Source organism: Entelurus aequoreus, linkage group LG03, assembly GCF_033978785.1.
Source record: "Entelurus aequoreus isolate RoL-2023_Sb linkage group LG03, RoL_Eaeq_v1.1, whole genome shotgun sequence".
Taxonomy (NCBI): domain Eukaryota; kingdom Metazoa; phylum Chordata; class Actinopteri; order Syngnathiformes; family Syngnathidae; genus Entelurus; species Entelurus aequoreus.
Genome location: NC_084733.1, coordinates 66699607 through 66726919, shown reverse-complemented (window position 1 = coordinate 66726919; position 27313 = coordinate 66699607). Strand labels below are relative to the sequence as shown.

At 45.3% G+C, this 27313-nt stretch overlaps 1 protein-coding gene across 2 annotated transcripts in view; it reads left to right on the top strand.

Annotated features, from left to right (window-relative positions):
- Positions 1-26429, top strand: part of LOC133646770 (uncharacterized) — a 37333-nt gene extending 10904 nt beyond the window's left edge. Inside the window, exons 2-15 of one of the 2 annotated variants that reach the window (XM_062042526.1) lie at positions 766-849; positions 917-967; positions 1089-1121; positions 1246-1281; positions 1352-1408; positions 1477-1548; positions 15846-15890; positions 16404-16466; positions 16528-16590; positions 21787-21852; positions 25299-25361; positions 25512-25568; positions 25671-25799; positions 25982-26429. In XM_062042526.1, coding sequence (XP_061898510.1) covers positions 766-849; positions 917-967; positions 1089-1121; positions 1246-1281; positions 1352-1408; positions 1477-1548; positions 15846-15890; positions 16404-16466; positions 16528-16590; positions 21787-21852; positions 25299-25361; positions 25512-25568; positions 25671-25799; positions 25982-26262 — 1100 coding nt within the window. In that variant the 3' untranslated portion in view covers positions 26263-26429. Of the gene's footprint in view, positions 1-765; positions 850-916; positions 968-1040; positions 1122-1245; positions 1282-1351; positions 1409-1476; positions 1549-15845; positions 15891-16403; positions 16467-16527; positions 16591-21786; positions 21853-25298; positions 25362-25511; positions 25569-25670; positions 25800-25981 lie in introns of both variants that reach the window. The other variant, XM_062042525.1, reaches the window with a different exon arrangement.
- The last annotated feature ends 884 nt before the right edge of the window (positions 26430-27313 follow it).

The following is a 27313-nucleotide window of genomic DNA, read 5'->3' as shown; positions in this document are numbered from 1 at the left end:
CAGTTAGAGATGACAAATGAAAATAGGTGAGTCCAGTTAGAAACCACATAAGACCACAGATTACTTCAGTTAGAGACCCCAAAAGACCACAGGTGAGTCCAGTTAGAGACCACAAAAGACCACAGGTGAGTCCAGTTAGAAACTATGTTAGACAACAGGTGAGTCCAGTTAGAAAATACATAAGACCAGAGGTTAGTCCAGTTAGAGACCACGTAAGACCACAGGTGAGTCCAGTTAGAAACTACTTAAAACCAGATGTTAATCCCGTTAGGGACCACGTCAAACCACATTTTAGTCCAGTTAGAGACCACAAAAAACAACGAGTTAGTCTAGTTAGAGACCACAAAAGACTACAAACGGGTCCAGTTAGAGACCAGAAAAGACCACAGGTACATTCAGTAAGAGACCCCAAAACACCACAGGTGAGTCCAGTTAGAGACAATTTATGACCACATGTGAGTCCAGTTCGAAACTACTTAAAACCAGATGTTAGTCCAGTCAGAGACCACAAAAGACCACAGCTAAATCTAGATAGACACCACAAAAGATCACTGGTGAGTCCAGTTAGAGACCACAAAAGACCACAGGTGAGGGGAGTGGCATAACCAAAGTGGTTTTTGTGCTGAGGTCAGATGAAGTTCTGAAGATGAGGTCCAAATTGAACACCAGTGAAAGTTCTTTGGAGGACTTGAAGAAGATGTCAGGTGAGCCAATCGGCTGGTTGACTGGTATTTATTGATTGACTTATTGATTGACAATATCCAGCTCTGGCAGCCGATGTTCCCTTCCTGCGGACGAGGTTGAGGGCGAGCGAGCGTGTGGTGGATGAGTTGAGGAGGAAGACCACAGGTGAACTTCATCATTTTAAAGCCCAACCAATCAGAGAAGACGTGAACTGTCACATGTGTCTTTTCAGCGGTCATGTCTCGACTTTGCCACGTGGAGGATATGGGGAGGCGGCCTTCAGGTCTGAATCGCTTCCTGTTTCTTGTGGGGGGTTTTAGCAGAAGCCTCCTCGCATGCTGTTCTATTCTTTCTAGTAGACCAGCCAGAGTTCAAAGGTCATCTGAACTCCAGTCTGCACACAGGTGGACCAAGTGACGTGCCGTGGGAAACAAGAAGTGAGTCAGCTCGTTGTCTTGCAGCGAAAAACAGCCGAAGACACAAGGCAGAGTCCCGTCCAGATGACCATTCTTCTTGCTGATGACCTTTGACTTTTGATGTCCCAAACTTTGTACCTTTCAGAACCACCCGTGTTCCCGGCAGCCCATGTATTGGAAGGTCAGAGGTTGCGATGATGACATCAGAGACGTCAGCGTGGTTCCTGACGGCTCACTTTATGTGTTTTCAGGTTGTAACGTGACCGCACTGGATGTTCGCCTGCAGCTTGTGGAGAACAACTTGACAGGTTCCTCTTCAACATCAGCATCTGCGGAATAAGATAGTCGTCATTTGATCATGTTACCATGGTTACAGTACAGACCCAAACAGTGTCCCACTTAGAAGACAGCGTGTTGAGAGGAGAGCGCCACCTACAAGAGATCAGAGGTAACCACACAGGTCTGGACTCTGGAGGTCTGCTAGACTCTGTGGTTTCCTTACTAACCCAGAACATTTTGATGACGTTAGCTTGTCGTTGCAGTAAAGTCCCCTGACTGCTTCCTTTTGTAGGCGTTAGATTATGTCAAAGGAGGGTAAAGTAGCCAAAAATTACTCAAGTAAGAGTACTTTAGAGGTTATCAGGTGCTCACGGATCAGATCTGTTCCAAGTCGGGACCCAGGATGGACCTCTCTTCTGTGCATCAGTTGGTAACGTTGCTGCCCTGCTGACTTGTCTACATACAAGAGGAGCCACTGCTGACCTTCCTTGGGACTGGACTCTCACATTATGAAGTCGGGACCCGGGGTGGACCACTACTCCTCCATGCATCAGTCGGTGACGTCTCGGTGCTCCAACCTGTCGACTTGCGAGAGGTCTCCCTGCGGACCTCCCTATGGACCCGAATCTCACATTGTGAACCATATCCACTCGGCATCCGTTGCCCTTCCAAGGTTTCTCATTGTCCCATTGGGTTGAGATTTTTTCTTGCCCTGGTGTGGGATTTGAGCTGAGGTTGTTGTTGTGGCTTGTGCAGCTCTTTGAGGCATTTGTGATTAAGGACACAGGCACAGGCTCCGGGGACTGCGGGGTCTGGTAGCCTGCTAATCCCGTGCAGAGATGTTGCTTTCTATCCCCTCCTGCTACGGTCCGGCTCCGCCAAATAATAATATAAATCCATTTAATAAAGTCAAATACAAATAAGGCAACAAGAGAAGTATCCTACACATCAGCCCCAGAAATAGGAGAGTCCACCACAGAGTCTTGAGGAGGTCTTCCAAGTATTCCCTCCACCAATTCAACACATCCCAGTACTAGGGATGATGTTCGAAACCGGTTTCCCCGGTTGTTCGATAAGAAAATCCCTTTTTGAGAACCGGTACCCGTTATCGAGACCACTATAGTAAAGAAAAAGAGTTGGTTCTTTATTCGAATCCCTGGGAACGACTCCCGTCCCGACAAGAAATGCCCCGTAGGACATCACAAGAAATGACGTCACGTAGCTCAGTCATTTGTCCCGGTGGGGTGCAGCGTGCTGCGGTTAGTTCCCGGGACGCAAAACTGACGGCTCCGGACGAAAGCGTGCTGGTAGGAGATGATTTATTTCTCATAAATCATACACATTACAACAGACAGGATTGAAACAAAAGGAAGGCGTGCCGTTCGCACGAGAAGCTAAAGCAAAAACTTACTTAGCACAGGAATACTAGAAACTAAGGTAAGTTAGCACAGGAATCATGAGCTCGAAAACCAGAATGCCAACGTAACTGTTGCAAATGCAAACAATGAAGCCACGACGAGTGACCGGAAAAGGCAGGCTTAAATAGAGTCTCTGATGAGCAACAGGTGCGCGTACAAGGCAGGTGAAAATCATAAATAACCATGGTGACTAAAACAAACCCCCGAAGTGCACAAAACAACTAAGGAAGTCCAAAACTAACAGAACATAACTAAACAAAACATGATCCGACCACATCATAATACATCACAGTGTAACGATCTGGAGTGGTGGATCCCAAGGATGCAGAGACGTTTGCGTTCTGTCAATAGTCTTTCTCTTTATTCAAGAGGAGCACACAATAGCAAAAACAAAGGCGATGGTGGTAAACTAACAAAAACACACCATGTAAAAACTACCAATATAACTACCTACAAAAAAACAAAAGCGCTAGACAAGGCTAGGAGATATACTTCATGAAAGAAGTATTACTGAAAAAAACAAAGTACAAAATAAAGGCGCTAGACAAGGCTAGGAAAAAATACAAGCAAACCTGAGAATGAAGCACAAGACGAACTAGTGAGTCCGCTGGCGAGTCTAAGTACAACTGCGTCTGAAGCAAACAGTAGACAAAGTTCCGGCGCCCACCTGCCGTCAGTAACCAGGTTAAATAGGTTACCCCTAATCAATCTCAGGTGTGTGCTGCTGCCTTGCGCCAGCTGCACTCAATACTGTGGACGAGAGAGAGAGTGAACATGGTGTGCAGACAGGCCTACCTGGCCTGTCTGGGAATCGAACGTAAAATTCCTTGATCAAGTCCTTGTCAATTATAAGCGATCTAGAAATCCATGACCGTTCCTCCAGGCCGTACCCCTCCCAGTCTACCAGGTATTGGAAACCCCTGCCCCTTCTTCTCACATCCAAGATGGTGTTTACTGTAAATGCTGGGTGACCCTCAAGCAGCCTGGGTGGAGGAGGTGGTACCTCAGGAGGACTGAGCGGGCTGGATGCGACAGGCTTGATGCGGGACACGTGAAAAACAGGATGGCACTTGAGAGATCTAGGAAGATGGAGCTTGACTGCAACACGATTGATGATCTTGACAATGGGGAATGGTCCAATGAACCTGGGAGCCAGTTTCCTAGATTCGGTGGCCAATGGTAGGTCCCGGGACGATAACCAGACCTTCTGTCCCAACTGGTAGTGTGGGGCTGGTGTGCGATGGCGGTTGGCTAAGAGTTGGTTCCTGGCCGATGTTCTTCTTAACGCCGCCCTGGTGTTGCGCCAAGCCTGGTGAGCCCGATGCAGGTGTGCAGTAACGGATGGAACGTCGGCACTGGGTTGGGTAGAAGGAAAAACTGGTGGTTGGAAACCATAGGCGACGTGAAATGGAGACAGGCCGGTGGCAGATCTAATGAGGGAATTGTGAGCGTATTCGATCCATGGGAGATTCTCAGACCAGGTCGAAGGTTGCTGATGACAAGTGCACCGGATGGCTGCCTCCAGGTCTTGGTTGGTCCGCTCGGTCTGTCCATTGCTCTGAGGGTGGTAGCCGGAGGACAGGCTAGGGGAGGCCCCCAGAGATTTGCAGAATGCCCTCCAGACGGCCGAGGAAAATTGTGGTCCTCTGTCGGATACCACATCAGTGGGGATGCCGTGCAGCCGGAAAGCGTGGAGCACTAAAAGTTGGGCTGTTTCAAGAGCTGAAGGCAGCTTGGGGAGGGCCACGAAGTGGGCCATCTTCGAGAACCGGTCCACAATGGTCAAGACAGTGTCATTTCCCTCGGAGGGGGGCAGTCCTGTGACAAAGTCCACAGCTATGTGTGACCACGGGCGGGAGGGGATGGGTAATAGGTGTAACAGTCCTGCTGGAGCCTGGTGGGATGCCTTGTTCCGGGCGCAGATCCGACATGCTGCCACAAACGCCTTCGTATCTGCCAGAATGGATGGCCACCAAAAACGCTGGGAGAGGACAAAACTGGTGCGACGAATACCTGGATGGCAAGCGATCTTCGACCCATGTGCCCAATCCAGAACGCTGGAACGGAGCCGAGGAACCACAAACAACCGACCTGGTGGGCAGCCCCGAGGAGATGTGTCCGACTTCAGGGCCTCCAAGACTTGCCGCTCGATGTCCCACTGGAGTCCCCCAATGATGTGGGTATGGGGAACAATAGGTTCATGTGAAGAATTCTCAAAGGACGACGAGTAGAGACGGGACAGGGCATCGGGCTTCCCATTCTGAGAACCAGGTCGGAAAGTGATGATAAAGTTAAAACGGGTCAGAAATAGTGCCCACCTGGCCTGGCGGGGTTCAGTCTCTGTGCGGTCCTTAAGTAGGACAGGTTCTTGTGGTCCGTGTAGATGATGAATGGTAGCTCCGCCCCTTCCAGCCAATGTCTCCACTCCTGAAGGGCCAAGATGACCGCCAGAAGCTCCCTGTTGCCAATGTCATAATTTCTCTCAGCAGGGGATAGGCGACGAGAGAAGAAAGCACAGGGGTGCAACTTCTAGTCGGTGATAGATTGCTGGGAGAGTACGGCCCCTACACCTGAATCAGAAGCGTCCACCTCAACAAAAAATTGGAGAGAACGGTCAGGGTAACACAGAACAGGAGCCGAAGTAAACAATCTTTTCAGCCTCAAGAACGCGGAATTGGCTTCGGGTGTCCATTCAAACGGAACCTTAGTAGAGGTTAGCCTCGTAAGTGGCTCAGCGACGCGACTAAAATTACGAATAAGTCGCCGATAAAAATTAGAGAAGCCCAAGAATCTCTGAAGGTGCTTCTTGGAAACCGGAGTGGGCCAATCTACTACTGCTTTTACCTTGGCGGGGTCCGGTCTGAGTCTACCCTCCTCAATGATAAAACCTAAGAAGGGAATGGAGGCTGAGTGAAACTCGCATTTTTCCGCCTTTACGAACAGTTTGTTCTCGAGCAATCGTTGAAGGACTAACCGAACCTGCTGCACATGTTCGTCAAATGTTGATGAATAAATTAATATATCGTCCAGGTAAACAAAGAGAAACCGACCTGTCATGTCCCGAAAAATGTCATTAATGAAGCCCTGAAAAACGCCAGGTGCATTAGTAAGTCCAAAAGGCATGACAAGATACTCAAAATGTCCGAGAGGAGTGTTGAATGCGGTCTTCCATTCATCCCCCTCTCGGATGCGAACAAGATGGTAAGCGTTACGTAGATCGAGTTTAGTAAAAAACCTAGCTGATTGTAAGGGAGTAAAAGCAGAATCAAGGAGTGGAAGAGGATACTTATTCTTGACAGTAATCTGATTAAGAGTGCGGTAGTCTATACAAGGCCGTAGGGACTTGTCCTTCTTTTCGACAAAAAAAAATCCAGCGGCTACAGGTGCGGTCGAAGGGCGAATGAGGCCCGCAGCTATAGATGTGTTTATGTATTCTTCTAGAGCTTTGAGTTCGGTGTTAGACACCTTGTACAAACGGGTCGATGGTAAAGCCGCTCCGGCTAGCAAATCAATGCCACAATCGTAGGGTCGGTGGGGGGGAAGTGAGAGTGCTCTATCCTTGCTAAGCACCGCTCTTAAGTCATGGTAGTTCTTGGGCACGTTTGTCAAGTCTATGTTCTCTATAACAGCGGTAAGTGGCGGTGTGTGAGATCCTGCTGCGGAACGAAGACAATGTGTGTGGCAGGTCACACTCCAATTAATAATGGCCGAACGAGGCCAGTCTATGTGCGGGTTATGCTTATGTAACCAGGTTAACCCTAGAATGACGGGCGCGGACCGTGATGGCACAACAAGAAAAATTATTTTCTCACAATGATTACCAGACAAGCGCAGGTTGAGCGGGAGTGTCTGGTGGGTTATGCTGGCTAATAGGCGCCCATCAAGAGAATACACCCTCTTGGGCACATACAGTTTGACAACAGGAATCTTATGGAGTCTCATGAACTCAAAATCCAAAAAGTTATCATCTGCTCCTGAGTCAATAAGAGCACAAATGTCTATTTGTTGGTTAGACCAAGAAAGAGTACCTTTAAGCTGCATTCTGCCTGCGGCCAACGAAGGAGAACGGCGACCTCTGGTGGACGTGTCCTCTGGTGAGTGAGGGCGTACTCGTGGCCGTGCGGCGGGGCGCGGCAGTTCTTTGCAGCGGGAGATGAGATGATCAGCGGCCCCACAGTATAGGCAGAGTTGGAGGCGAACGCGGCGTTCCCTCTCGGCGGTGGTGAGTCGGCGGCCTCCCAGTTGCATCGGCTCATCTATCTGCCACGAAGGAGAGGTGTCTTCGGGAACGAGTTGCTACGTCTTGCAGATGGCAGGTCTAGCAGGCGCTGATTGGCTGCTAGGTGGGGCTTGTCTCCCTCGTCGATCCCTCCTCTCCTCCAATAGGCGGAAGTCGATTTGCACCGCCAGCTCAATGAGATCATCCAGATTCGTCCTGAGTGACAGCGGGATTATCATGTGACGAATCTCGTCCGCGAGACCCAGGAAGAAAGCGTCCAACAGCGCCGAGGGACCCCAGTCACAGTCAGCGGCCATGGTGCGGAACTCGATCGCGTAATCCGCGACCCGTCGTGAACCCTGTTGCAGCCGGAAAAGGGATCTTGCTGCCTCTCTACCTGGGAGTCGTCGTTGGAAGATCTGCTTCAAGGATTTGGAAAAGTCCGCGTATGTGGAGCTGGAGGTGGTCTGACGGTTCCATTCAGCAGTCGCCCAGGTGCCAGCACGGCCAGACAGGTGAGAAATAACAAACGCTACCTTAGCCCGCTCAGAGGTGAAAGCGGAAGCGTTTAGTTTGAAATGAAGTTCACACTGCGTAAGGAATTGTCTTACGTCTTCCTTTTCCCCGGAAAAACGTTCGGGTCGGGATAGCCGTATGTTGCTGGTACTTGCGGGTTGTGTAGGCTGGTTGGATGCTTGGTCAGGCACAGTGGTCGAAGTGGGTACGACGGTGGCTAGCAGCATGTTGACTCGCTCCAACATGGCGTCTTGACGCTCCGACATCCCCTGTAGACCTCGGCTAAGGTGGTCCAGCTGGTCCCCCTGCTGGTTGATCCGTTGAGCATGGCCTTGAAATGCTCTCTTCCAGGAGTCTGTCTCTGCGGGTTCCATAGTATTGGCCGGAACTTTCTGTAACGATCTGGAGTGGTGGATCCCAAGGATGCAGAGACGTTTGCGTGCTGTCAATAGTCTTTCTCTTCATTCAAGAGGAGCACACAATAGCAAAAACAAAGGCGATGGTGGTAAACTAACAAAAACACACCATGTAAAAACTACCAATATAACTACCTACAAAAAAACAAAAGCGCTAGACAAGGCTAGGAGATATACTTCATGAAAGAAGTATTACTGAAAAAAACAAAGTACAAAATAAAGGCGCTAGACAAGGCTAGGAAAAAATACAAGCAAACCTGAGAATGAAGCACAAGACGAACTAGTGAGTCCGCTGGCGAGTCTAAGTACAACTGCGTCTGAAGCAAACAGTAGACAAAGTTCCGGCGCCCACCTGCCGTCAGTAACCAGGTTAAATAGGTTACCCCTAATCAATCTCAGGTGTGTGCTGCTGCCTTGCGCCAGCTGCACTCAATACTGTGGACGAGAGAGAGAGTGAACATGGTGTGCAGACAACAACAGAAATGAGCAAGGATAAATCAGATTACCACACACTGTTTCATATCATTTCTCTTTACAGGAGTAGGAAGAAGTAAAGCTTATTTAATCCTACCCCTTTCCCACTTCATACAAATATATACATCATTTAGTGACCTTTTTATAATAAAATATCTGTGAATTAATATATACAACAGTTTTGTAATATGTAATTAATTAATTCAGTCATTATTAATATACTGAGATGAAGAATATCTTATTTTTAATAAGGTTGAAAGTATTTCTCATAATTCTTCTTCTTTGTACTTTGTAAGCACTATTCATTTGAACAACCTCTTAAACTGGATCATATCAGTACAATGTTTACCTTCTTTACTTAATCCATTCCATCATTTACTTCCACATCATTTTAGCTGTTTGCAATTTTACCAAATCATCAAACTTTAATATTTTTGACTCAATAAATAAAGTGTTTGTATTCTTTATATCCAACATTATGTATCAGTCTAATTAATTTTTTTTGTAACACGGTTAACGAATGTAGCGCACATTTGTAGTTATTTCCCCACATTTCTGCACAAAAACTCAGATATGGTAATACTATAGTAGCGAGCAGTAGAGAATGTGAAGTGATTTGTTAAACCCAATATTGTGTTTTTTTCCATATACAAGAATCGATAAGGAATCGGTTCGATAAGAGGATTCGATAATAGGCTCGAACTCGATAATTTCTTATCAAACATCATCCCTACCCAGTACTATGTAGTATTTGTAGTAAAAAGTACTCCTTAGTATTTCTAGTTATTACCCTTTATTGGTAGTGGGTAGTGGCCAAGTGGACTTGGCAACTACTTCAGGGCGTGACGACCCTGCCTGACACGAGTCCCGGGCTCAGCTGGCTCCGGCTGACAGTACCCGGTATGGGCCCCTGTCCAGAGTTACGGATAACGGAGTGGAGCCCTGCAGGTGGTCTGGTGCTCGATACAACACTTTTCCGGCAGCTCCTGCAGCCAAACTGATGCCAAACGTATTGCTATGCTTTCCTTTGGACTACGTTAGTAAGGCCGAGAGGGGGATTCTGACGAATGGGCTACCCAGGATCTCCATACCTCTAGCCCAGGCTTGCGCCAAAAAACTGGAGAGGCTACTTCAGTGCCACTGTCAAAAGTAGCAGAAACAACACGGGAGATAGCAGTTACGAGTTATAAGCCGTTTTCGATTGGCGTAGTATATCGGCGCTACGGGTTATCTCCGTCAGTGGGAGGGACCATCGCGTCCTACTGGTCAGTTACCGCCCACCTTAAGCTGGGCAGCCCCTGGTTAATAAGGTACTGACCGGCCACGGGCCGCCTGCTTCATCGGGTGCTTGGAGCTTAAAGGACTGACTTGAAAAGCGGACTGTAAATACTGCACCAGGCAAACAACGAAAACAGAAAACACAGCTAGTCTTGCGTTTAGCAAACTGGAACGTCAGGACCATGAGTCCTGGCTTCTCGGAAGATCTATCCACGGTTGACGACAATCGGAAGACGGCCATCATAAACCGCGAGCTCAAGAGGCTTAACATCGATATTGCTGCCCTGCAGGAGACGAGACTCCCCTCAGACGGCTATATCAGAGAAGAAGACTACACCATATTTTTGTAGGAAAGAGAGCCACAGGAACAACGTCTGCATGGTGTCGGACTTGCAGTGAGGAACTCGTTACTCTCCTCAACTGAACCACCAAATTGAGGCACAGAACGCATACTTTCTCTTCGCCTGTCAAGTGCTTCAGGTCCAGTAAACATCCTGAGCATTTATGCTCCTACTCTTTGCAGCTCTGCAGAGGCAAAGGATCAGTTCTACAATCATCTGGACTCTATCATCACTGACATTCCTGCCACTGAGCACCTGTTCTTACTAGGAGACTTCAATGCTCGAGCGGGATCAGACCATGACCCCTGGCCCAAATGCATTGGACACTTTGGCATAGGAAAACTAAACGAGAATGGACAGAGGCTACTAGAACTTTGTTCCTACCACCACCTTTGTATTACCAACACGTTCTTCTCGACAAAGCCACATCACAGGGTTTCCTGGAGGCATCCCAGATCAAAAAGTTGGCATGAACTAGATCTAATCATCACAAGAAAATCGTCAATGAACTGCGTTCAAATCACCCGCAGCTATCACAGCGCTGACTGTGACACGGACCATTCACTGATTGGCAGCAGGGTGCGTCTTCAGCCCAGACGGATTCACCGTACAAAGCAGAAAGGTCGCCCACGCATAGATACTGCCAAAATGCATGCCCCCGACCTACGTGAATGCTTCGCCGAGTCCATCGAAAATGCACTCCAGGAAAGCCCTGCTGGTAATGCTGAAGAACGATGGAACTACATCCGCGATGCTGTTCACAGCACAGCCATGGCCATCTATGGTAAGAGAGAAAAGAAGAACCCAGACTGGTTTGTCGCTGGGCTTGCAGAGATGGAGCCCATCATCGAAGCCAAGAGAACAGCCCTAATGAGTTATAAGAACGATCCATCTGCAAAGACACTTGAGGCTCTCAGGAAGACAAGAAATAACGCCAAACGCATTGCAAGGCAATGTGCTAACAGCTACTGGCTCGACCTCTGCGAGAGTATCCAACTGGCTGCAGATAACGGTAATTCTCGTGGCATGTATACAGGTATGAAGAAAGCTTTCGGACCAACTACCAAGAAGGTAGTGCCACTGAAATCCTCCACTGGAGAAGTCATCACAGACTGTGGGCTCCAGATGGAAAGATGGGCCGAGCACTACCAGGAACTCTACTCCCGGGATATTGCAGTCAATGACACTAAAATTGAGAACATCAAGAACCTACCTGTCATGGATGATCTCGACAAGCTTCCAACCTTAGCGGAGCTCAAGATGGCAGTCAACTCCCTTACCTGTGGCAAAGCTCCAGGGAACGATGGCATTCCCACTGAGATCATCAAGAACAGTAAGGACACTGTTCTTCTAGACCATCTTCATGAGCTTCTATGTCAATGCTGGGATGAAGGAACAATTCCTCAGGATATGCGTGACTCAAACATCATCACACTGTACAAAAATAAAGGTGATCGCAGCAACTGCAACAATTACCGTGGAATATCCCTCCTAAGCACTGTCGGGAAGACCTTCGCTAGAGTGTTACTCAACAGACTGCAATTGCTTGCGGCCCGTGTATATCCAGAATCGCAATGTGGATTCAGGTCGGGGAGATTGACCATTGACATGATATTTTCTATCAGACAATTACAAGAGAAATGCCGTGAGCAGAGACAACCATTGTATATCGCCTTCATCGACCTTACAAAGGCCTTCGATTTAGTTAGCAAGAAGGCTCTCTTCAAGCTTTTGCACAAGATAGGCTGCCCACCAAAGCTGCTGAAGCTGATAACATTATTCCATGAAGATATGCAAGGAACTATCCAGTATGACGGCTCCGCATCAGCTCCATTCCCAATTGAGAATGGAGTGAAGCAAGGATGCGAGCTTGCTCCTACGCTCTTCGGAATCTTCTTCTCGTTGCTATTGTCAGAAGCCTTCAAATCATCTGACGATGGTGTTTACAAGGAGCGACGGGAAACTGTTCAACCTCGCACGTCTCCGGGCAAAGACTAGAGTGCGTAAAGTCCTCATCAGAGAGATGCTCTTCGCAGATGATGCTGCTCTGGCCTCACCATCAGAGGAAGAACTACAGAGGCTGATCAACAGCTTTTCTGATGCATGCAAAGACTTTGGCTTAACTATAAGCCTCAAGAAGACCAACATTATGGGACAAGAAATGCGCAACATTCCAAAGATCTCCATTGGAAACCACACCCTGCAAGTTGTTGAGAACTTCACCTATCTTGGCTCAACCATATCCAGCAATCTCTCTCTCGATGCCGAGCTCAACATCCGCATCGGCAAAGCATCTACAACGATGGCTAGACTCTCCAAGCGTGCTTGGGAGAACACACTGCTAACCATCAACACGAAAATGAAGATCTATCAAGCCTGTGTTCTCAGCACTCTACTTTATGGCAGTGAGTCATGGACCTCGTATGCACGCCAAGAGCGCCGTTTGAACTCCTTCCATCTTCAGTGCATAAGGCGGATTCTGGGAATCAAATGGCAGGATCGCATCCCGAATAAGGATATCCTTGAGAAAACAGGAATGAAGACAATCTTCGCTCTCCTTACACAACGACGTCTGAGATGGCTTGGCCATTTAAGTCGAATGGATGACACTCGCATTCCAAAAGACATCCTGTACGGAGAACTGGCCTCTGGAACAAGGGCTGTGGGAAGACCTGTCCTTCGTTTTAAAGATGTGTGTAGGCGTGATATGAAGGCCAGTGACATCAACCCATTAAACTGGGAAGATCCTTCAGCTGAACGTGGGAAATGGAGGAAGTGAGTGAAGGAGGGCGTACATCAGAGTGACTTAAGAAGAGTAAGACAGTGGGAGGAGAAGCGTGAACGTAGAAAGCGAACAGTCACACCCCCACTGAATCAACCAACAATACAATATGTATGCAGGAACTGCAACAAAGCATGACTGTCAAGAATTGGTTTATATAGTCACAACAGGCGTTGCACATGAATTGACATTTGAGCGCAAAACTCTATTGTCTCTCGAGACAAACAGATGCCAGTAGTATTTCTAGTAGAAAGTACTACAGTGTTAGTAGTATAAAGTACTATTTAATCTAGTGGTAAAAAGTACTATCTAGTATTTGTATTACAAAGTACTATGTAGTATTAGTAGTAAAACGCACCAGCTAGTATTTGTAGTAAAAAGCATTATGTACTATTTGGAGTAAAAAGCACTATGTAGTATTTGTAATAAAAAAATATTATCTACTATTTGTGGTAAAATGTACAATGTAGTATTTGTATCCCACTGAATTAGTAGTAAATAGTAATATGTCGTATTTGCTATAAAAAAGTACTATCTAGTATTTGTAGTAAAACGTATGTGTGTCTCACCGCTTTAGTAGTAAATTGAAATATGTAGTATTTGTTATAAAAAGTACTATGTAGTGTTTGTATCCCACTGCATTAGTAGTAAATAGTAATATCTATTATTTGTAGCAAATTGTAATACCTAGTATTTGTTGTAAAAAGTACTATATTGCATTTGTAGTAAAAAAATTATATTTAGTATTTGCATTAAAAAAATATTTAGTATTTGTAGTAAAAAGTACAAAACCCAAAACTAGAGAAGTTGGCACATTGTGTAAATGGTAAATAAAAACAGAATACAAGGATTTGCAAATCATTTTCAATTTATATTCAATTGAATAGACTGCAAAGACAAGATATTTAATGTTAGAACTGAGAAACTAAATTTGTTTTTGCAAATAATCATTAGCTTAGAATTTAATGGCAGCAACACATTGCAAAAAAGTTGGCACAGGGGCATTGTTACCACTGTGTTACATGGCCTTTCCGTTTAACAACATTTAGTAAACGTTTGGGAACTGAGAAGACCAATTTTTGAAGTGGAATTATTTCCCATTCTTGCCTAATGTACAGCTTAAGTTGTTCAACAGTCCGGGGGTCTCCGTTGTGGTATTTTAGGCTTTTTTTCAATGGAAGACAGGTCTGGACTACAAGCAGGCCAGTCTAGTACCCGCACACTTTTACTATGAAGCCACGCTGTTGTAACACATGGCTTGGCATTGTCTTGCTGAAATAAGCAGGGGCGTCCATGATAACGTTGCTTGGATGAAAACATATGTTGCTCCAAAACCTGTATGTACCTTTCAGCATTAATGGTGCCTTCACAGATGTGTAAGTTACCCACGCCTTGGGCACTAATAAGTTAAAGTACCAATGATTGTCACACACACACACTAGGTGTGGTGAAATTTGTCCTCTGCATTTGACCCATCCCCTTGTTCACCCCCTGGGAGGTGAGGGGAGCATTGGGCAGCAACGGTGCCACGCCTGGAAATCATTTTTGGTGATTTAACCCCCAATTCCAACCCTTGATGCTGAGTGCCAAGCAGGGAGGTAATGGGTCCCATTTTTATAGTCTTTGGTATGACTCACAACCTACCGATCTCAGGGCGGACACTCTAACCACTAGGCCACTGAGTAGGTATTCAGCATTAATGGTGCCTTCACAGATGTGTAAATTACCCATGCCTTGGGCACTAATACACCCCCATACCATCGCAGATGCTGGCTTTTCAACTTTGCGCCTAGAACAATCCGGATGGTTCTTTTCCTCTTTGTTCCGGCGAACACAACGTCCACAGTGTCCAAAAACAATTTGAAATATGGACTCGTCAGACCACAGAAAACTTTTCCACTTTGCTTAGCTCGGGCCCAGCGAAGCCGGCGGCGTTTCTGTACTATATCATATTTGTAGTAAAAATGACTACGTAGTATTTGCAATAAAAAAAATATGATCTAGTATTTGTAGTAAAAAATATTTGTGTCCCACTGCATTCATAGTAAATAGAAATATCTAGTATTTGTAGCAAAGTGGAATATCTAGTATTTGTTGTAAAAAGTACTATGTAATATTTGAAGTAAAAATTACTATGTAGTATTTGCTATTAAAGTATTATTTGGTATTTGTAGTAAAAAGTATTTGTGTCCCACTGCTTTAGTAGTAAATAGAAATAATTAGTATTTGTTATAAAAAAGTACAATGTAGTATTTGTAGTAAAAATACTATGTAGTACTTGCAATAAAAATACTATCTAGTATTTGTTGTAAACAGTACTATATAGTATATGTATCCCACTGCATTAGTAGTAAATAGTAATATTTAGTATTTAAAGCAAATTGTAATATCTAGTATTTGTTGTAAAATTCATCAATCAATCAATGTTTATTTATCTAGCCCTAAATCACAAATGTCTCAAAGGGCTGAAAGAAACTGAAAGTACTATGTAATATTTGAAGTCAAATTACTATGTAGTATTTGCTATAAAAAGTACTATTTAGTAATTGTAGTAACATTTATTTGTGTCAAACTGCTTTAGTAGTGAATTTAAATATCTAGTATTTGTTATAAAAAGTACTATGTGGTATTTGTAGTAAAAATACTATGTAGTAATTGCAATAAAAAATATTATGTAGTATTTGCAGTAAAGAGTACTATAAAGTATTCGTATCCCACTGCATTAGTAGTAAATAGTAATATCTAGTATTTGTTGTAAAAAGTACTATGCAGTATTAGTAGTAAAATGACTGTGTAGTATTTGCAATAAAAATAACTATGTAGTATTTGTAGTAAAAAGTACTATGTAGTATTTGTGTCAAAAGTTGGATCTAATTGAGCACACACTTGTTCGTTGTACGTCAAATATCAAAACTGTTATAGTCAGCACTAATCATTGTTGTCACGACAACCAATTGTCATCATCTAGTTTCTATAGCGACAACTTCAGAGTGCGTGTGTGTGTGTGTGTGTTTGTTTACAGCCGCTGTGGGGACCTCACTGAACCACACACGAACACAAAGTGAAGGTAAACACGTGTGTGTGTGTGTGTGTGTGTGTGTGCGTGTGTGTGTGTGTGTGTGTGTGTGTGTGTGTGTGTGTGTGTGTGTGTGTGTGTGTGTGTGTGTGTGTGTGTGTGTGTGTGTGTGTGTAAATGGGTTGTACTTGTATAGCGCTTTTCTACCTTCAAGGTACTCAAAGCGCTTTGACACTATTTCCACATTCACCCATTCACACACTGATGGCGGGAGCCATAACCACGACCCATCAGGAGCAAGGGTGAAGTGTCTTGCTCAAGGACATAACGGACGTGACGAGGTTGGTAGAAGGTGGGCATTGAACCAGGAACCCTCAGGTTGCTGGCACGGCCACTCTCCCAACTGCACCACGCCGGCCCCCCCCCCCCCCCCCCCGTGTGTGTGTGTGTGTGTGTGTGTGTGTGTGTGTGTGTGTGTGTGTGTGTGTGTGTGTGTGTGTGTGTGTGTGTGTGTGCGTGCGTGCTTGCAAGAGGAGGACGCACTGGTGAGCTCCTTGTGTGCAGGTGTAAAGGTGCGCCTGAGTGTGCTGGAGAACCTGCTGGAGGACTTAAGGAGGACCAAGTCAGGTGAGGTCCTTGAAGGTTCTAGAAGGAGCAGGCAGTTCTAATCCATTCTTTCACCTTTCAGTCCAATCCAGTCAACTTTCCAGCATGGAAGTGCGACTGGCTGACAGCTACAACAACACTGCAAGTATGCTAATTAGTTAGCCCAACACATCAGATATGTTAGCAAGGATGCTAAATACACATTAGCAGTGTACATTTGTGGGGCGCCGACATCATGGCAGTGCATGAAGACGGTTCCAATTCAAACAAGTTACGAGTGTTAGCAGAAAGGTACACTTCACGTCCTTTCATATCCCAAGATCCTTTGCACACTGAACTCTGAAAATCATTTTCAACATGGCAGCGCTATGCGGAGCAGAAAGAGCACTTAAAAATGTAAGTATATCTTTATTTACTCATTTAAAACAGCTAAAAGCAGACATGTGGTGACAGTAGTGATTAACATTTGTTTTCAAATATGACACCTCCACTATTGTATTGTTGAGGGTCCTCCGTGCTCTTTACTCCTGTCTTTACCCCGAGGGAGAGCCATTTATCCGGCCACTGCAGACGGCTTTGTGCCCGGAGCTTTTCTCAACGTTGGAAGTAAAGCCTTACATCTCTTAATTTACTTTTTTAGACTGCAAGAAGTTGACTTAATTATGTTCTAGTACTATGTGGCCGGAATAATGAAATATTGTAAATGTGTGCATCAATGAAGTGATATTAGCTATTCTGTTTTTTGTGTATATTTGCATGTTATTTAAAAATGTTTTCTATAAATGATTAATGTGTTTAACTTTTCTATTTTGTTTTGCTGTGCAGAGCAATCAAGGAGGAGGACTTGGACAACAACAGACCAAAAAGAAATGACACAAAACACTTAAATACCAGTTTGGAGGATCATTAAAAATAAAGTATTTTTATAACATGTATAAATTAATAAACTCATGTACTGAAACTGCAGTTGTTTCGATTCATTTTCTCTGCCATCATTGAAAATAATCACAATATTGTGTTATCCCAATGTTTACTGTTACTGGCTATAATGCAAGGAAGTAGAAAAGTACATCAATGGTGAATGACATAATAAAGTAACTGCTAAATAGGATTGTGTGGTATAGACTGTGAGGACTCCTTTTGGAATGTCTGCGTGTTTTTAAAGATACATGTCCCACTATTACAAACATTACAATACCATCAACTAATATTCATGACAACCATCTCCCATAAACGCTGTAACCACAGGAAAATCAGACACCGGCGTTGCCGTTAGCTCTTAGCCACTTCCTCTAAAATAAGGTAGAGGACCAAGAAAACACAAAAAAACAATCCAACATTCTTTTTTAAGTTTGTCATTATTCAACCTCGTGGCGTGACTGTAAGGGCGGGGACAACAGACCTAACCGGGAAGTGTCTCGTAGGCTAAACCGTCCCGATTCATATCACAGGACTCTCGCCAGGACCCACACTTTGTCGACCGTATGGGCTGGGTCCTTGGAAGGATGCAGCCCCTGAATTGACACAATTGACAGCTATCATCTGATGAGAAATGTTAGCAATGAAGCTAACTACACATTAGCTAATGGAGAAATGTTAGCAAGGATGCTAAATACACATTAACTAATCAGAAATATTAGCAATGATGCTAACAAATCAGAAATATTAGCAAGAATGCTAAATACACATTAGCTTATCAGAAATGTTAGCAATGATGCTAATAAATCAGAAATGTTAGCAAGAATGCTAAATACACATTATCTAATCAGAAATATTAGCAATGACACTAAATACACATTAGCCAATTCAAAAATGTTAGCAATGATGCTAACTACACATTGTCTAATGAAAAATGTTTGCAATGAAGCTAACTACACATTAACTAATGGGGAAATGTTAGCAAGAATGCTAAATACACATTAACTAATCAGAAATGTTAGTAATGACGGTAAATACACATTAGCCAATTTAAAAATGTTAGCAATGAAGCTAACTACACATCACTTAATTTGGAAAATGTTAGCAAAGATGCAAAATGCACATTAACTAATCAGAAATGTTAGCAACGATGCTAATAAACCAAAAATGTTAGCAAGTATGCTAACTACACATTAGCTAATCAGAAACGTTAGCATAGATGCTAAATGCACATTAGCTAATGTGTCACTTACAGTTAGGAAAGTCTCTGTGTGACACATTAATAAAAGTAAAAAGTATATCAAAGTACTTCATTTACTTACTTAACTACTAATCAGTGAGACAAGTAAACAAAAGTACCGTATTTTCCGCACCATAAGCCGCACCTAAAAACCACAATTTTTGTCAAAAGCAGACAGTGCGGCTAATAACCCGGTGCGCCTTATATATGGATTAATATTCATATTTATTTTCATAAGGTTTAGGTCTCGCAACTACGGTAAACAGTCGCCATCTTTTTTCCCCGTAAAAGAGGAAGCGCTTCTTCTTCTACGGTAAGCAACCGCCCCATAGAAGAGGAAGCGCTTCTTCTTCTACTGTAAGCAACCGCCAAGGTGAGCACCCGCCCCCGGAGAAGAAGAAGCTCGCGGATATTTAATTTCATTTGTTTTTCTGTAAAGACAACAAAATGTCTCCTACTAAGAGACACGCGTACAAGGTTCCACTGGCTTTTGATATTCATGTGAACCGCACTGTGGATACAACGGGAACACGTACGGTGAATATTCGCACCACAGGGAATGAGAAGTCGTCCTACTGTGGTTCTAGCTTGCCATGCTAACGGCCCGAAACTTCCACCCACGGTGATATTCAAAAGGAAGACCTTGCCAAAAGAGAACTTTCCAGCCGGCGTCATCATAAAAGCTAACTCGAAGGGATGGATGGATGAAGAAAAGATGAGCGAGTGGTTGATAGACGTTTACGCGAAGACACCGGGTGACTTTTTTCACGCAGCGCCGTTCCTGTTGATCTACGACTGCATGCGCGTCCACATCACAGATGGTGTCAAAAAACAAGTGAAGCACACCGAAGAAGAATAATTCGAGGGATTTGTAGATGAGTAATAACTTCAGAAAGTGAGCTTTAAATGTTTATTTTGTGTGTTGTGTGACACTGACGTATGAGCAACGTTGAGTTATTGATGTTGCTATTGCTCTGCACTATTTTGAGTGTTACTATTTTTGTGATTGCACATTTGCACATTACATTTTGGGAGTGAACAGAGTTGTTAGAACGCTGGTTTGTAATATATTATTAAAGTTTGACTGACCTATCTGACTGTTTTGTTGACATTCCCTTTAGCGTAGCGTAGGTGCGGCTAATAGCACGGGGCGGCTAACAGGTAAACAAAGTTTTGAAATATGCCGTTCATTAAACGTGCGGCTAATAACACGGGGCGCCTTATGGTGCGGAAAATACGGTACAAAGTATATCAAGGTACTTCACTTACTTAACTACTAATCAGTGAGACAAGTAGACAAAGGTACAAAGTATTTCAAAGTACTTCACTGTGACGGACTCGTCCCGTCTTGCGGGTTCCCTGGACCATCAAATAGAGACATCTTCGCTTCAAGCAGGGTTGTGACTTTGTTTATTTTTCAATATCAAGTCTTTTGTGCTTTTCAGCACTTGCCTCCCTCTGCTGCTCGTTCCGCCGTCTCTTCAGATTTTCAGCCGGCCGCGTCTTCTGCGACTTTTGCTCAGTCTCTCTCGCTCCTCCAGCACTCCGGGCTCTCCACCTCCTTTCACCCCGTCGTCCTCGGCCGCCGCCTTCTTAAACACTGCGAGGGGATCATCAGCTGATTGTGACCAGGTGCGCGATCCCCACACCTGGTCACGATTGCCTCGCCGCTTGCTCGCCGTCCCCGCCTCCTCGCCGCCATCCCGGAGCGGGCCTCGGCGCAGCACGCCCAGCCGTTGGTCCTCCGTCCCCGCCTTACCACATTCACTTACTTACTTAACTACTAATCAGTGAGACAAGTAGACAAAAGTCAAAAGTATTTCCAAGCACTTAACTTACTTAACTACTAAGCAGTGAGAAACGCAGATAAAAGTAAAACGTATTTTAAAGTACTTAATTTACTTAACTACTAATCAGTGAGACAGGTAGACAAAAGATACAAAGTATTTCAAAGAGGGCTCTGCAGGATGTGGGTCTGTCCCTCAACAGACCATCCTTAATCTGCTCGGAAAGTCCGCGATGGAACGCGCTCTGGAGAGCTCTGTCGTCCCAACCATTGTCAGCCGCAAGTGTGCGGAACTCGAGGGTGTAGGCAGCCACAGAGCGTGATCCCTGCTGTATGGTGTGCAAACGCCCTGCCGCGTCCCCCTAATCCTTGGGGTGGTCGAACACCGCCCGTAACTCGGCCCGGAAAGCAGCGTAGTCGGTGCCCAGGCCCACGGTTCTGTCCACGGCAGCAGTGGCCCACTTGAATGCCGGTCCTGTCAGTAGCGCAAAAATAAAAGCAATCTCGGCCCCGTCGGATGAGTAGCCCGAGGGTTGGTGCTGAAAAAGTAGGTCGCACTGCAAGAAAACACTCTACAAAGTTCAAAGTCGCCCTCGAAGGGCCTTGGGCTAGCAATCTTGGGTTCCCGGGTCAGAGTGGTGCTTCCAGGTCCAGGAGCAGGAGTGGCAATAGGGCTAGCCACGGGTTCGGAAGCTTGCCTTGGGCTAAGGTTGTCCAACCTAGCATGCAGCCGCTCAGGACCGCTCCCATGATTGCGAGATCATGTGTCCGTGGGATCTGGACAGGGGGGCAGACTGGGGTCTGCCGGTGTCGCCTGGTTCCGACACTTACTTACTTATCTAGTGATACTTACTTAACTACTAATCAGTGAGACAAGTACACAAAGGTACAGTGTGTATCAAAGTACTTCACTTACTTAACTACTAAGCAGTGAGAAAAATAGAGAAAAGTCAAAAGTATTTCAAAGTACTTCATTTACTTACTTAACTACTAATCAGTGAGACACATATAAAAGTATTTCAAAGTACTTCACTTACTTACTTAACTACTAATCAGTGAGACAAGTGGACAAAGGTACAAAGTATTTCAAAGTACTTCATTTACTTAACTACTAATCAGACCAAACATTTGACAACAACACTTCCTGGTTATGCACCAATCACGGTTAAGGCAAACGAGCAGCATTCACAAAGCTAACATTAGAATATTTGTATACTTTTTTACATCATTCAAGTATTCAAAGTACATCAACTTGCATCTAACACAAACCTGAAAAACAAAAATACAAGGTTTTTCAGCAAAAACTGTGTCTTCTACTTTTAATCTCCAAAAGGGATTAGCTCCGCCCTAATAGGATTAGCTCCGCCCCCTGACACTTTTATCTTGTTCTCCTTCAGGTCAGGCCAAGCAACTTTCCAGCCTGGAGGCACAACTCACTCACACCCTCAACAAAACTCACACTGGTACTGTTTTGTTCAATATCATCTTCTTCTCTCATGTATTATATATATATATATGTATATATATATATATATATATATATATATATATATATATATATATATATATATATATATATATATATATATATATATATATATATATGTATATATATATATATATATATATATATATATATATATATATATATATATATATACATATATATATATATATGTATAGTGTTTGATGGTGCTGATGGCTGCTTCGAGTAGCAGGTCATGGTCCAGCGATAGTGACCATCATCCAGGGCCTTTGGGTAGCAGCTGAGAAGATGTTCTAAGGAGCATCTACCAGAGCATAGAGAGAGGAATCTGTCACACCCTCCCCCCCACACATGGAGGTTTGCTGGCATTAAAGACTGCCTGCAGTAGGAACCGGACGCGGTGGAAGTCTGCCTGCATAATGTTTGACCAGGTGACTTTGTGCAGGCTCTCCCATCTAGCCAATGCTCCCTGCTGCCAGAGTCCCACTTGCTCTACCTTCAAGCCTGCTTGGATCTTTTCCTGGAGTAGATGGGGTTCTCTCTTTGCCCCAGGCCCAGCTGACCCAGCACTTAATGAAGTAGCCTAAGCCTGCTCTTCCTGTTACTAAGACCCCCATTGGTGCCTTTTGCCTTAGGCATGACTCTGCCACCTCCACTGCTTTTGTTGACCTCCACTCCCTGCCTGTCCTCACCTCAATCCCGCAGTCCCTAGAATCTCTGTCCTGTTGGGCTTCACTTGTGCGGGCCACCTTGGATTCTTCAGGGTAGCTGCCAGGGTGTTACTTGTCCTGTACAGGGCAGCGCTGTTGAGGCTTCGAGGAAGGCTCAGCCATTTTGGAAGAAAGCTGCTGATCTTCCTTTCAAACTTGTATACCTTGGTGAGCCACCCTCCTAGCTTTTCAGTCGACTTCTGGATAGCAGCTGGGGTCAAAGAGCTTTCCCAAACTCGTGACCGAATGGGATTTTCATTTTTGCGATAGAGAACTGGAATTTATCCACCACCTTTCCCCGCTTTAATACCATGGACCAAGACTTGGAGTGTTTGAAAACTAATCTGAGCTCATGTGAAGAGTCTCCCCAATCCCTGCATCATCCACTTGCTCCCTGGGACTGATGTTGTTGGGATGGTAAAGTCATCCATATGGGCTTTTAAAGGGGGCTGTCCAACACCTGATCTGGATTCTCTGCATTCCACCTCAGCAGCCTTCACCACCATGTTCATCTCTAGTGCCAAAAGGATAACGGAGATAGTACAGCCTGTTAACATTCCTTTCTCAAATGATGCCAGTCTAACCCTACTTAGCCAGAACCTGTAATTATAATAATCCAGGATCAAGTCTTTGGTCTTGCTGGGAACATGGTGGCGGTGTAGCGCAAGTTGAACTAGTTTGTGTGGGATAGACCCGTAGGCGTTAGTAAGGTGCAACTACAACACAGCAAGAAAGACCGGTGGGACTACACAAGTGTGCTCCTTGCAACCGGGACCTCCAGGGATTACACCCTTCAATCAATCAATCAATCAATGTTTATTTATATAGCCCTTCTACAATGAAGAGTCCATGTAGTTGTTCTCAAGGAGGAACTCAGTCAGTCTTCAGGAGACGATGCCAAAGAACACCTTCCCTTCCACACTCAGTAGAGAGATTGTCCAAAACCAGTTGATGTTTGGAATTGTCCAGGGTCTACCCTGCCGTCTGCCCGACTGCAGCTGGGATAGGCTCCAGCCCTGCACAACCCCGAAAGAGACAAGTGGTAGAAAATAGATGATGTTTTTCGAGTCCTTCTTGAGAAGCCAAACTCCCTCTGCACACCTCCACTAGTTGGCCACTCTCCCCCTGCCTGAAGAAAACATGGACACTTCCAGTCGGTGATGGCTTACATAAGTATACACAAGTTGACACGTCTCTTACTGCAATGGACATCAGCATTTCCAGGAAGTTGGAGCAAGAACAATGAAGAAGAGTACTTGTGGTCACTGGAAAAGCCAGACGTGGTGCTGTTTTTTCTTGGTTTTTCACGATTCCATCGTTTTGTCACTCGGCTTGGTCCTTCACTTCCAATCCTTTTCTTCTTGTTGATATTTGAAGGACAGAATCAATCTCACTGTACTTTGATAAAACAAAACATCAAAAAGTGGAATAAAAGAGCAAACAGGTTAAATGTAACAAGAAGAAGGTGTAACCACTAGACCACTGAGGTGGATTATAAGAAATAATAAAATCGTATAATAGACAAATTAAACTGAAATGTATCTAGATACTTAAGTGTTAAAAGTAAAAATATATATGTATGACTTATTTTTAACACTTTTATAAGTGGGAACTAACCTGACTCTCGCCAGATCCTTGTCGTTCGCTGAGCTCCACACATTGATCTGGGAGTTCTCAATAGACAGCAGCAGCTTTATTATTGTCCATTCTTAACATGTACAAGACACATAAGAACTGAAATTACATTTTAGGAGATGTATTTCAGAAGGCGGGGCCTTGTAAAAAAATCATTGTATGTGATTGGATAAACCACTTGTTCGTTATCTCGAATGACGTGCTACTTCAACCACTCACATCGAAATCAACCCTGTGACGCTAATGAGAGCGGCGCTGGGAAATCCAAACCCGGTCGGAAGAAGAGCCAAAACATCCTTGCCACCAATAAATGCCTTCAAAACCATCCTCTGTTCATATTTTAAATCATTAATATTGGATCGATGTCGCAAAACAGTTGCAATAGCAGAATCAATATGAGCACACGACTCCTCGCTACGTGCCGCCATTGTTGTTTGAATCAAACAGTCACTTCGGCGTTACGTCACATCTATGAAATCCCACCCGACGATCATGATTGGTTCATTATTTTTTGCTATCTGGAAGGAGTTTACAATGCCCTCGAGCCCAGACCCTTGTGTTGAGCTCAGCGAACTACAAGGGTCTGGCGAGAGTCAGGTTAAGTGGGAACCCTTTTGGATCCCCAATAATTTTAATGGCATTTATTTTTAAACTGGCATTGCTCTAAAAATGATAATGCATCAAAACAATGTTGTTATGAGTTATTGGCATTATTATTGAGGAAATATTGCATATTTTGTGTTTTTGCCTTATAAAAACAATGTTGTCTTTGTCAAAAAGGGCCTAAAACAAACAAATAAAAGAATAATGAAAACCTATAATCAATGTATAGATCTGAAGTTGATCTTGAGATTTAAGGATTGAAAGTTATTTGAAAAACTACGTATATCAATTATTTTGAACATTTTTATGAGTGGGACCCTTTTGGGTCCCTGGGAATTTTAGTGGCATTTTTTTAAAATTGTCATTGTGTGTGTGTGTGTGTGTGTGTGTGTGTGTGTGTGTGTGTGTGTGTGTGTGTGTGTGTGTGTGTGTGTGTGTGTGTGTGTGTGTGTGTGTGTGTGTGTGTGTGTGTCAGTGTTGCAGCACAAGTTGAACATCACTGATCAGAAGATGAACGTATTGAAGACGACAACAGAAGGTCAGTGTGTGTGTGTGTGTGTGTGTGTGTGTGTGTGTGTGTGTGTGTGTGTGTGTGTGTGTGTGTGTGTGTGTGTGTGTGTGTGTGTGTGTGTGTGTGTGTGTGTGTGTGTGTGTGTGTGTTGCTGACGTGCTGTTTTTCCTGCCACAGAGCTGATGTTGCGCATGCGTGTTTTGGAGCAACACGGCCAGCGGTCAGATGACAAAGGTATGTGTTGAAAAGTGTGCGGTGGGCGTGGTCAGGTGGCAAAGGTGTGTGTTGAAAGGTGTGCGGTGGGCGTTGTGTTGACGTCAACGATGTCGTCACCAGGCGAGACAAAGGTGGCCTTCGCCGCCGCACTCACCGACTCAGGGTCAGTGGGACCCTTTGACCAGGAAACTACGCTGATCTTCTCCAAGGTTTTCACCAACGTGGGCCAAGCTTACGACGTGACCTCAGGTGACCATGGACGTGTGTGTGTGTGTGTGTGTGTGTGTGTGTGTGTGTGTGTGTGTGTGTGTGTGTGTGTGTGTGTGTGTGTGTGTGTGTGTGTGTGTGTGTGTGTGTGTGTGTGTGTGTGTGTACACGTGTAAGTACGTGTGTTTGCGCAACGACGTCACCATCTCCTTCACCGTGCGCAGGTGTGTTCACGGCTCCCATAGGCGGCGTTTACGCGTTCAGCTTCACGGCGGCCGACTTCCTGAAAGGCTACATGGGCGTCGCCTTGTACCGCAACCAGCAGCCAATCGTCTTCAGCCTTGACCTCAACGACCATGGAGGCTACGCGTCCGTCGCCAATGGAGTACTGCTGGGGCTGGAGGCGGGCGACCGCGTGCGCCTGAGTCTGCCCGCCAGCTACCGTCTCTACGACGATGCCCGAAACTTCAGCGTCTTCAGCGGCTTCCTGCTCTTTGCGCTGTGACTCATCGACTGCAAATAGACAATCTTTGTATACAGGAAGCAGTTTCAAAATGTGTCACATTGTTTCCATGGTTACACTAAAGTTTGTTCAAACGACAGTCTGTGGTTTTTGCTGTTTCTTCACACCGGAAGTCACATTTAAAAGGAGCGGGTCTAAGTGTCCTTGAGGGGCAGAAACTCCCTTTTGACCGCAGCAGAAGTGTGTACTCCTCCAGCAGGCTTGCCTTCAAAAAGCCCCCTGCCGGATCCCAGTGTCAGAGAGTCAAGCTCCGCCCCCATGGCCTGGAGGGCTTCTGATAGGTGCTGGATCATATGACTCTGAAGGTTTCAAACCTGCATCGTCCCTTGGCTCTGCGCCGCCGCCAGCCTGAGGCCCCTACCCCGGCATAGTGGGGGTCGGGGATGGGTGGAGCTCCAGAAGGGGTGGTCTTGATGGTAAGGGGTGGGGCAGGATGGTTACCATGCCAACTTCTGGAGGAAAAAGAACAGTTAGGGCGGCGCTAGCTTGAGGGTGCGTGGCTTGAGGGGTAACCAGACAGGAGAACCTGGCCCCCGTTGCCCCCGCCGGGAGGTCCAGGGAGGCTCGATCGAGGGCGTCTCCCAATGAGACGGAGCAGGACAGCTTAGCCACGGAGCTAGTCATGGGGCTCATGTAGGAGCGCGAACCCCCCGACCCAGATGGGTAGAAGAACTTCCTGAGCGTCGTCATGGCAAGGGAGAGAGTGTGGGCTTTGGCACGGCAGCGGTGAGGTGGCGGCAGGGGCCATATGGGAGGCTGGTGAGACGGACCGGAGGTGAAAGGTGAAAGGCAGTCTGAAAGAGATCCAGCAGTAAAACATGAGTTGTCACTTCCGGCCTGTGCATGTGTTCTGATGGTACCTGGCTAAACCAAATGGGACTGGTCCACTAAGGAAGTGTCAGGCTGGAAGACCACACCCACTTACTTTCTGCACACCCTTCTTGCTGTGGGAGGGTTGGAGGTTTTGCACCTCATCTTCCAGAGAACAACTTTCCTTTTGGCTCTGGTCCTGGTTTTGGTCCATCAAAAGATG